At 43.9% G+C, this 12257-nt stretch overlaps 1 protein-coding gene across 1 annotated transcript in view; it reads right to left on the bottom strand.

The window, feature by feature from the left end:
- The window catches only part of asic1a (acid-sensing (proton-gated) ion channel 1a), a 73126-nt gene extending 61525 nt beyond the window's left edge, over positions 1-11601 (bottom strand). Inside the window, exon 1 of the mRNA XM_063212722.1 lies at positions 11222-11601. Within this exon, the coding sequence (XP_063068792.1) occupies positions 11222-11601 (380 nt within the window). The remainder of the gene's footprint in view (positions 1-11221) is intronic.
- Positions 11602-12257: the final 656 nt, after the last annotated feature.

Genomic DNA, 12257 nt, shown 5'->3' with positions numbered 1-12257 from the left:
AAAGGTAGGAGTGTAGACTGCTCGGGCTCCAAATGTGAGTCCAAAATGTAATATCTCAAAACATAACTCAATTTCCAGTGTTTGTGTTTGGACATTATTTTTAAGACTTCCATCTTTCACAGGAAGTAATAAGATTAGCCTGAGACAGTAGCCTACAGTGGTTCTTTAATATTTCATTTTTCAGGTCTTTCACTGACAAACACACATAAACCATCTCACACAAACACACACACACGCACACACACACAGACACACACACACACACACACACACACACACGCACACATAAACACACAGCTTGTTCTCTTTGATCGGCACGAACTGCAAAAGAACAGATGTCATGTGTTCGGGGCAGTGAAATGACAGCTGTCTGAAGACAAGCAGGCAGGGGCGGGGGGCAGAGGGCCATTAAAGATGGATGTGTGAAATATTGAAGAGAAGTGAAAGAGGCGACTTAGTCAACCCTTGGGTGAGGCAAACTATGCCCCGCTCCACGGTTCGAAGGAACGAATGTGTGTGCGAATACAGATGTCTTCATTAATCTGTAATGCCTGAAATATTCACGTTGCTGCTTTATTCACACACTCCATATGGAACGAGGAACTACCGTTCTTTCATGTTGCATTAAAAATGAAAGAGGCCAAGCCGACATCACACAAAAGAGTTGCCGCATGTATAGACTAACAACAGTCGGAGGGAGAGGAGAAAGCAAGTCCATACTTCTTTGCATAACCCAGGAAAATGTCTTTCATAAAATGTCCATGTAGTTCAAGTTCAAGTTCAAGTTATTTTATTTGCCACATACATATTATTTGTAGTGAAATGATCATGGGGTCATCAGCTCTGCATCCAAACAAAAAATAAATAAAAAGGAAATAAGTAATAAAACAAAATTTCATTAAAAAGATCACTGTTCAGCAGTCGCACTGCCTCGGGGTAAAAACTCTTAATCAGTCTTTCTGTTCATGCAAGTATGGTACGGAGTCATCTGCAGGACTTACGCAAGGTGAAGATGTTTGAGTTGGGGTGCGAGGCATCCTGCATTATTTTCTTAGCCCTGACTCCCACTCTCTTAGTATATATACCCATGAGGCCTGGTAGGTCAGTGACTGATGAAGGCTCTTGCAGCCGAAATGTCGGTCTGACTCTGCAATGTGTGAATAAAAAGGAAGATAACTTTGTAAATACACATTGTTTTTCAAAGTGCAAACTGGAGCTATGTAGCTTCATTCTTGACAAACACCTTTAACCTCACTTTATACGTAGGCCTCATGCTTTACAAAACCTCAGTGTTATTTTTAATGCCTCTGGCCAAAAGCTTCTGGAGGCATACTGTTCTCCCATCGTGTTTTCATGTTGTTTTGGAAAAAGACAGTGAGGTCAGAGGTCTGATTGCATTTCAGCCGCATTGTTCCACTGAGGAGTTCATTTCGACTGGTGGTGAAAAAATGACAGTGTGAACATCCCCATGTTTGTTAAATGCACAAATGAGGATTCATTATCCACACCACTTCCTCTCCCATCGGTCTTTAAAAAGACATTTTCAGCACTCTATTTAAATTACAGCTTCAGCTATCCCGAAGAGATGATCCCTGCTGGGACTTCAGGCACTTGCAGGCGCTTAGACATGCTCATGTACGCAGGCACACACGCACACACGCACACACACACACACACACACTGAAGCACACATTCACACACAGGCAGGCAGTCACACACACACACACACACACACACACACACACACACACACACACACACAGAACCACACATCCACACACAGGCAGGCAGACACACACACACACACACACACACACACACACACACACACACACACACACATACACACACACACACACACACACACACAGACAGAGAGAGAGAAGCACACATCCACGCACAGGCAGGCAGTCACACACACACACCAGCTTGCGTATTCTGGTGATCTGGTGGTATTTTTGACCTGAGTGTGTGAGACGGTGGGAGTGAGAGTCTGTGAGGTAAGGGGGGTAAGGGCTACAGTGTGTAGGGCTCAGAGAGAGAGGAGAAGGAGAGGGACTCTAGCAGATGGCTCAGAACCCTCCTCAGCCACCTGCTTTCTCTGGCAAACACTCATTCACAACTCATCACACACACACACACACACACACATACACACACACACTGGCAATCGGTCAAGTCATTTTTGTCACAGAACCAATCAAATCAAATCAAATCAACCATGTCCATACTTCAGTTCCTGATGCTCCAATGACTCACTCTGCGTCTGAATCGCAGCTCTTGGTACAGAACTCAGCAGGGGCTTAAAGCGCAGCTGATGAATGAGCTGGAGTTCATTATTAACTTCATTACTGCCATGTGGGCATATGCTGATGTACGAGGAAGCCGTGATCTTGAACCCCCTTCAAAGGAGAAAAGAAGCGTGTGCAGCGTGCGGCTCCTCCAAGCTATTATTAGACCCCAATCAAAAAGGAAAGACGTTTTGAGGTTTGAGCTTAATGGGAAGCTGTAGGGTTGTGTGAGTGAGTCAGTTATTATTACAGTGCTAGCTCTTCCAACAATGCAACTGTATAATCTACAGTAGGCATACGTACGTGTGTGTTACTTTGCATTGTTTAAGGTTGACGGATGACTTCCGGTAGTGATGAGGTGAGCCGGGACTGGTAATTAACTTAGCTACTGTCAAGCGAACGTACTGTATATGCTCTGATTTATGAGCTGCTGATCATGAATTAGCCTGGGCCAGGGCTGGACTGAGAACCAAAACTGTCCTGGGCATTTTTGGCATAGACCGGTCCCTAACACCTACAGTACACAAGCCACTGTCATACTATATCTTGACTGTCTGAATCCACTGTTTATACTAACGATGGACCAATGGGACTCCCCCTTTAAATTGTGGGCCAATCTCCAGAAAAACAATGACATCAACAACAGTATTGGCCCCTGATGACTGTCAGCCCACCTGGAAAATATCCTGTATGCCAGATGACCTGTCCAGCCCTGGCCTGGTTCCACTAACGTTGCCTCTGATGTTGCATATTACTCTACAGTAGGCCTACATTGCGCTGCGGCCAGTCTGACCAATGTGTGCCAATTCTCAGACTTTCTTTGTCAATACAAATCCAGATTCAATGCAAAACTGTGACTATGCGCACATTATTGGAAATCATGGACTGATTGGGTGTATATTACTGTATTATATATGGAAGCTAGAGGCTGGTGATCTTGTCTTTGAGAAGTGTTTGTCTGTGGTAGATTTGCTAGACTGAGCTCAGACTTCAGGCTTTTAGAAAAACAGGAAGTTATTGCATTTGAGGTTTGAGATTAATGGGGAGCCGTTATGTTACCTGACTGAGTTATTGCAATGTCAGCTTTTCCAGCAATGCCACACTTTATCATATAGCCAACCAGTGTCACTTTCCGTTGTTCACTGAAGTCTCTTGCAAGTACCCTACATTTCAGCAGCACACGTCCTCCCCAGACGCCTCACCAAGTGTAAGTGTAAGTGCTGTGTGCAGCTGTGCTACTTTAACTACAACTTCTAGCGTCGCTGGCCATGTGACCCGATGTCCCCGTCACAACGTGCGAGCGCAGGGAGGCTCAGTTTCCTCTGTCTCATTAGTCAAGTTGAATCAAATGTGTTTATATAGCACATTCACACATGCACTCAAAGTGCTTTATAGATACAGCGTTAGACATTTAAGTTGGAAATAATAACAATAAAAGTATTAAAAACACACCTGAAAGGAGTACAAAAAGAGGAGAAGCAAATTGAATAAAGCACATAAACAGAATGGACCCTTTGTCAGAAAAAATTAAACTCAATGAAAGTCTTGTGAAAATAAATAGCCTGCAATACCTTTACAAAGTATGTGCGAAAGCCGAATTTGACAACATGGCAAATAAATATAGTAAAGATATTTTGGAAATAAATGTTATTCACGTTGTCTGACATTGGTTTTGATATTGACTGTCCGAGGCCCTCTGACCAGCTGTTCCCCATCAGCCATGTGAGTATAGGTGATGTACTATAGAAGGTGTGTTGTGATTGCTCTCTTTCACATCTATAGCACAACTATCAGTCAGATTGAAGACTGGTTGCTGAAGATCTGAGGCTTTGAGATTGAACCCTTTATACTCCAGTCCAGGCCATCTCAGTCATCTTGTCTAAAATGATTGAGACACTCGCTGACAGTCAGATCCTGGACCGGTGAGAGGGGGAGAGAGGGAGGGTCTGGACAGGCTCTGAAAACACTTGAGATGTCAACATGATTCTTGTGCCATGTTTCTGTCAGCTGCATCATGCAGACATCTCTATTCTTATGTGCTTTCAGCTCAAAACTGCAGGAGGCGTACATGACCTTTCCCCTGCAACTCCAGGAGAAATGCATTCTTTCTCGCTATCATTCTCTATCGCTCTCTTTCTCTCACCCTCTCTCTCTCTTTCTCAGTCAAATTCATTTTCTTACTCTTTTAGTCTTATTCTCTTTGCCTTAATTTCTTTATCTCTAATCTTCTCTCAGACTCCATCCATCTCTGCTCATCTGTCTCTCTAATTTGATGTCTTACTCCCTTTTCCCCCTCCTCTTTAATTTTATCTCCCTCTCTCATCTTCTCTCTCTCTCTCTCTCTCTCTCTCTCTCTCTCAAACACACACACACACACACACACACACACACACACACACACACACACACACACACACACACACACACACACACACACACACACACACACACACACACACACACACACACACACACACACACAATGAGATAGAGACTATCTCATGGATTTAAGTAACCAGCTTTGGGTGTATTTAACAAAATGACCTTGTGCAACTGCCCAATTTTACAGCTGCATGATATGCAAAGACTGTACGTGGATTTGTTCAAATGAAGGGTGGGATGAGGGGAGTCAACAGTCTAGCCCTTTGAGTTGCTACCAAGTCATCATGGTTCATGAGGGCAGTCATGGGTGAGCGGTTAGGGCGTCAGACTTGCATCCCAGAGGTTGCCGGTTCGACTCCCGACCCACCAGGTTGGTGGGGGGAGTAATCAACCAGTGCTCTCGCCCATCCTCCTCCATGACTGAGGTACCCTGAGCATGGTACCGTCCCACCGCACTGCTCCCCATGGGGCGCCACTGAGGGCTGCCCCCTTGCACGGATGAGGCATAAATGCAATTTCGTTGTGTGCAGTGTGCAGTGTTCACTTGTGTGCTGTGGAGTGCTGTGTCACAATGACAATGGGAGTTGGAGTTTCCAAACAAACTGGTTACTGGGCTAAGGGAGTTACCATGGCAGCTGTGACCAAATGATTAAGTTCAAAGGGTTGCCAGTTTGAATGTAATCCTTACCACTGCATCCATAACCAAGGAGTTAGGGCTGCACGATTATGGAAAAAATCATAATCACGATTATTTTGGTCAAAATCATAATCACGATTATTAATCACGATTATTTTTGCAGATTTTTTAGAAAATTAGAACAAGATGAAATATAACCAAGAATGAATTACATACGGGATGAGCAAAATAAAATGAATTGTAATAATTATGTAAAGGCAATAGCATGAAACTTAAGTGGACAGATTTCAGGCCAGAAACACCAGCCTGTCAGTATGTTCTGGGTTCAAGGACGCTCTCAAAAGTAGGTCACTATTGCCAAGATTAAATCACGATTAAAATAATGAGTTCGATTTCACTATGTTATCACGATTTTGATTATTTTTCGATTAATTGTGCAGCCCTACAAGGAGTGTAACCCTTATTTGAAATAACTGTACGTCAATTTAGAGGAAAAAAGACAAAGTGAGGAAGAGTTGCAGGACTGAGTTGCGAAAATGTGAATCAAAATGTGAATCAACACAAAACGGTACACAGTTTGATTGAATAGGAATTAACAATTTCATTTTTTCGCACTGCCACCAAAGTAAAGCAGTTGTGTGCAACCCACAACTGAATGAAGTCAATCCGACAGAATTTTTTTTCCAGTGCAGTACCTCTTCCGCTCACCCTGCTAATCTAAAGAATCTCACCAAGATGTAGAGAGATGATGCTCGCCTCTGGAGCACTGCTGCCTTGTGTTTGCTCCCTGACACACCGATAATAAAACGACGCCCACCTCCACTGAGCCGTGCAGATGTGAGCGGCAGGCTCAGAACCCCATGATGGTGACGCCTACGTGGCCGCCAGTGCGCTGCCCTGCACTGTGTGGGTGCCATGTTAGCGTGGGCGTCAGAGAGCGCGGAGGGTACACTCAGGAGGAGAGGAGAGGAGAAGAGAGATGAGGAGAGGAGAGGAGAGATGAGGAGAGGAGAAGAGAGATGAGATGAGGAGAGGAAGAGGAGGAGAGAGATGAGGGAGAGGAGAGGAGAGAAAGAGAAAGAGAAAGAGGAAGAGGAGAGGAGAGGAGAGACTCATGGGGGAGTATGCACGCCGGTGGGCACATTCGTTCAGTTACGGCACATCCATTGAATTAGAGGAAGGGAAGGAGAGATACAAGGTGGGGCATTTGTGACCATGAAACAATGAAAATGAAAAAAGAACGGATATGAGGAGGAGGAGAGAGAGCCATGATGGGGCATGTCATGCTGGGTGCACTCATTCAGTCAGAGGAGAAGGGGAAGGAGACGAGAGACGGATGGTGGGGAGCTAGAGCATGGGGCATAATCAGTCAGCCAGGAGAGGAGAGGAGAGGGAGGAGAGGAGAGGAGAGGAGGGGAGAGGAGAGGAGAGGGAGGAGAGGAGAGGAGAGGAGGGGAGACGAGAAGAAAGGAAAATAAGAGAAAGGAAAAGAAAGGAAAGGAGGAGAGGAGAGGAAAGGAAAATAAAGGAAAGGAAAGGAAAGGAAAGGAAAGGAGGAGGAGAGGAGGGGAGAGGAGAGGAGAGGAGAGGAGGAGATGAGACGGAAAAGGAAATAGTTCATGGTGGGCCTGTCAGGCAACGGCAGGCAGACAGGCATAGAGAGCCTTCCATGACGAGGGCATGAGCAACTAAGAGTGTGACCTCAAGGGCAAATGCTGTCTTCTGAATCCTCTGGGGTCTCACAATTTGAGATCACACACACTCTCTCTCTCACACACACACACACACACACACACACACACACACACACACACACACACACACACACACACACACACACACACACACACACACACACACACACACACACACGGATGAGCGCACACCAAATGCACATACACAGACACAAACAAATAAAAATAAACACACAGATGCACACAGACACCAACACAGAAGCACAAAGACTCACACCATTTTGCTTTTGCTCTAAGCATCTAGGCATCCCTCTGCCCATATCACTGCACACATCAGTGCTGTTACACTCAGAAATAGGCTATCTCTCTTCTAACACACACGCACACACACACACACACACACACACACACACAGACACACACAAACAGGATATTTTTGAAGCGCTTTGCTTACAAATATGGCCTCACCAACAATCTGAATAATACTCAGAAATGATTGACGTCCATGATGGGATACAAAAGCTTCTCATAAATATGTAAACTGTTCTCCATGGACACCACAATTGCAGAGTCAGCCAGATGACTTTGCATATTAATCCAGGGAATCATCTAAAAGCTAATCATTTTGACAAATAAGTAATATAATTCATTCAATCACACTTGATCTCCGTGTACAGTATGGTGACGTGTGGATGACTACATGAGTCGGGATGAATTTTTATTTTTTTCAACTTCAATATTAATTTTCACTGCAGAGTGGATGTGCAAAATTGCACAGCAGCTCTCAAGGGCAGACTAAACAATCAGATGTAAGTGGATACTAGGACTGTAACGATATTGTATCGAACCGAGAAATCGTGATATGCAGTCAACATACTGTATTGCGATGAAAGGAGGCACTATCGTGATACGCCCTTTCAAAGTTCTGTTACCCTTCAGCCCAGAAAACAGCCACCTGATATGATGTGAAAGTGCTCCCAAGTTTCAAATCATCAGTATTATCTTATTATTATTATGTATATTGTTTTTATTCTTAATTTTATGTGAAAATGTGAATTGTGGGTAAAAAAACTGCAGGGTGTATCGACCATAGGTCAAAAAACGTGATACAAACCAAATCGTGAGTAGAGTGGATTGTTTCAGCCTACAAAGGCTGGGAATAATGACAAGAACAAGGTAAAGCATGTGCATGTCAAGCTGCAGAAATTAAAGCTACCTAGACCTAAGTGAAGATTCTGATGAAAGGTGCACTAATTCCCAGGCCATGAACCCCTAACCCTGCATTCAAAGGTCTTAAGTGTAAACGTAGTACCAAACATCTTCTAGTAGAGTAAGATACTTCAAGCCCATGCAATTCCTGGATCCATGTGATGTCAGATGAACGCCCCTTTAGTTTAGTTCAGTTTATTAGGATCCCCATTAGCTGGGCGCAGACCCAGCTATTCTTCCTGGGGTCCAACAATAAAATCACACACAGTTAAAAGTTCTACACAAATCTGTACATTCATTTAAACACCATACATTGAAAAGAAAGAAAGAAAAAAAGAAAGAAAAAAACATTTCATATAAACATAAATTACTATAATAATGGTTTAAGACCTTGTGACAAACATCTCTACCTCTGCACTAACCTAGTTAATATATGATAGGCTCAGATGTTTTTTCACCTGTTTTAGGAGAGCTTCGGTTAGGAGACCTTTGGAGTCTTACAGTTGGGAATGAAGGGAGTTCCCTTGGCATTGTAGATGGCGGTAGCGCACATTTCACGCAAGCCGAAACCAAATGCCACACAAAGACAAGAAGGAGGGGACAACGCCCCCTTAAGAGACCAAACTTAATCCCACGCCTTTGCATTGGGTGGACAGAGTTTGGGTTATCTTACTCTAAAAGAAGATGTTTGGTAGTGCTTTAGAGAAGAGAGGTATCCATTAAATGCTGTTCATTAATGTAAGAAAAAAAGCATTTCAATGAGGTCACTGCAAAGTAATAAATATGTTACTCTACAATTATCATACCATTTTAATTCCTGTATTTGTGATACAAGTGCATAATTCATCTTTTATAATATCTTCATTTTTTCAATTCCAAGATTTTCTTTCAGCTGACAACAAAAGAACAGTATGGTAATACATGAGCAGAAAGCAGCGGGTATCTGGACAGAACACAGGAGGTACTGTAGAGTAGACAGAGATCAGCGGTGAAGAACTGCTCAGCACATAGTGTAAAGTAAGAGGGCCAGTGCACATACACGCACAGCTCAGTAGGAGCGAGAGGAGGAAAGAAAAGACCAAGAAGCCAATGAGGACAGACTGGGCTGGACACACCCGTGTCTTCCTCAAAGACCAAGAAGCCAGCATTATTGTAGCGGCCCACTGTGGTACAAAACAGACTTGACTGCACTCGTATGGCTTTAGTTTAGTGACTTTAGTTTTAAACTTTTGACACCAACACCGACACTGTGATACTGAGAAAATGGAGCAATGTGCAAATCGATATTAAAACAACATCCATAATGACTTAATTTAAATGTGATAAATGAGGATTTAAATGAAATGGGGCAGACAGAACTACCTTACAATCCATATACATTTTGTCCTCAAAATACAAATAAAAAAAGCACAATGTGCCCCAGGCAAACACAACTGAGCTTCAAATATTTTCAAAAGACAAAAAAATGTTCCTTATACATAAATGGCTGTTTGTAACAGCTGCCTAAACTGTGAAGACTTTACGTCCAGTTCTACTGCTGCCAAATAACCAACTCCCACCAAGTTAATTCCTTATTGATTTTCTGCCATGTGAGATATTTCCAATATCATCATCTCATAAACTTCAGTGCAGGGAAACCAGCTTGTATCTCAAGTATTATTTCACTGAATTCCTCCCGAAATGACCAAAGTTTCATGCAGTGGACTTTGGCCCTCAAGATCAAGAAATAAATAAAATTGATCTCCTGTCGTGCATGTTAGGCCTATTCCAAGTTTCATCACCTTGTAAAACCTCTATGTTCGAGAACCCATTTGTATTCTCCGGGTGTATTGAATCTGGAGCCTAAAAATGATTAAACTGGCAAACAGTGCTTTGTGGACCTCAAAATTAAAAAGAGTAAAGTCTAGTTAAACTCCCCAGCAGCTGTCAAATTAGCCTGGCTTAGCGGCAAATAAGTGGACGAGTAAGCCAGGCAGTTCTATTTATGCCTCATGTGTCTCTGCTGGTGTGGTCCTCTCTCTCTCTCTCTCTCTCTCTCTCTCTCTCTCTCTCTCTCTCTCTCTCTCTCTCTCATGGCTCTCTGCCTCTGTTCCAGTTCCTCTCATGCAGAAAATTATGAAAAGCCTTGAAGACGGTCCAAAAAAAAAAAAAAACCTTGGCACTGCTGTGCACCCCAGCCTGGATGCTCAGATAGTGTCTGCTTGGTACCACCTGTCCTTGTCACTTGTTTGGGAAAAAAATGCAACCCTGACAGAAAGAGGGGAGCATAGAGGATAATTGTGTGATAGGAATAGCCCTTGGCTCTGGCTATCAATTAGTGTGACCTGCATTCTGTCCCATCACCTCTTTGTTGAGCCATCTTCAAAACTTCCAAGCACACGTTGGGGACATTTGGGTATAGTTTGGTGACATACACTTGTAGAAAAAGAGAAGCCATTTTGGTCAGGTAGTATTGTATCAGCTAGGCCGGCCCATGTATAACATAGTAAAGCCAAATGATAGCCAAAAGGCTGACCACCACACCTAGTTGTGTGTTTTGATCAAGAAAGGTAAATTCGGATGAGCAACAGGTGCAAGAGAAGTGAACACATTCAAGTTTTTATATGATAATAGCAAGGACGAGCATGACAGACAGCCCAGAGCATGTATACCACGCAGTGTGTTCGCACATCTGGAGAAAACCTGCAAAACAAATTATTAAAGCTGTAGCTGCCAGTGTGCCTGACTAACGCCCGAGGAACAATAGTGACCGGAGAGGTGGTGAAGAGGAGTGTGTGAATGAATTTGTGTGCGCGTGTGCGTATTTGCGTTAAAAGTATGAAGTAGGCTATGACAATAGAGTGAAACACAAAGTCACCAGTTTACAACAGACTGGACACTCTCTCACTCACTCACTCACTCACTCACACACACACACACACACACACACACACACACACACACACACACTGAGTGAGAGAGACTGGGGACTTCACAATACATATAAAAAGTATCATTCAATTACTCACCTGGGACCAAGCAATGCAAGCAGCTCTCCCGCGTGGTACAGGTCATTGCGCGTGACTTTACTGAAGCGAAAGGAGTTGAGGTTACAGAACGTGACGGCGGGAAACACCATCACAGGAGTCGTGATTTCATCCAGCTTGGTAACGTGCGGGTACTCCAAGTAAAACTGAATCCTGTCCGTGCACACATACAACAAGAGCGTCAGGGAGCTCAGAAAAAACACCAGCCACAGGCAGCGTCTGATGCTGATCCGGTCATAGGAGAAAATGTGCGAAATGCCGTGCAGCGTTGAAGTATTGGCAAAAACCTCAATTGGAGGCGGCTGGTCGCAGTCCATTTCTCCTGGCTCAACTTTGAGGTCCATTATTGCCACTGTCTTCATTCGGAGAGGTTTTCAGAATACTGACGCCCCGGTCTTTTCGTATCCCTCAGGGCCGGGCAAATAAAGACGACTCGCTGTCGCTTTGACGATGTCGTGCACTGGCATCAGCAGGCTTCGGGTGTGTAAACCGAATGGCCAAATGGTTCCTTCGTGTTAACTCTAGCCTATCAAAACCAAAATACATATTCTGTGCCTTGCTGCACGACACGGTGTGCTCGCGCGTGTGTTAACAACACAGTGATGGAGATGGATGTTGTCAAGCACGCGGCAGCAAGGGTGGCAGCCTAGTTGAGCCCAGCATCCTTTTTGTGTGAGAAGAGCTCTCGCGCACGCACGCGCCCACAGCACCACAGCTCACAGCTGTCAGGTCCATATGATTTTATAATTACAGGTGAATTGACGGTGAAAACGAGCCATTCTGATTTCTCAAGTTCTTGGAATATTGCATCAGTGTTTCCAATCACTTACCACAAAAGTGTGAAAGACAGAACATAATTGTGCAGAATAAAAAAGACAAGACTAGCGAAGGTGATTTAAAAAAAATGGTTCTAAAACTGTGCGTATCGGGCACGGGGAAGAGCACATTTTGTGCGTTAGTCGTGATGCGTAATGGTGTCTATTGTTCGCATCTGTACAAAAGTAAAGATTGTTTACGC

This window comes from Engraulis encrasicolus, chromosome 2 (assembly GCF_034702125.1).
Source record: "Engraulis encrasicolus isolate BLACKSEA-1 chromosome 2, IST_EnEncr_1.0, whole genome shotgun sequence".
NCBI classification, from domain to species: Eukaryota; Metazoa; Chordata; class Actinopteri; order Clupeiformes; family Engraulidae; genus Engraulis; species Engraulis encrasicolus.
This window is presented reverse-complemented; position numbering and strand designations above follow the sequence as displayed.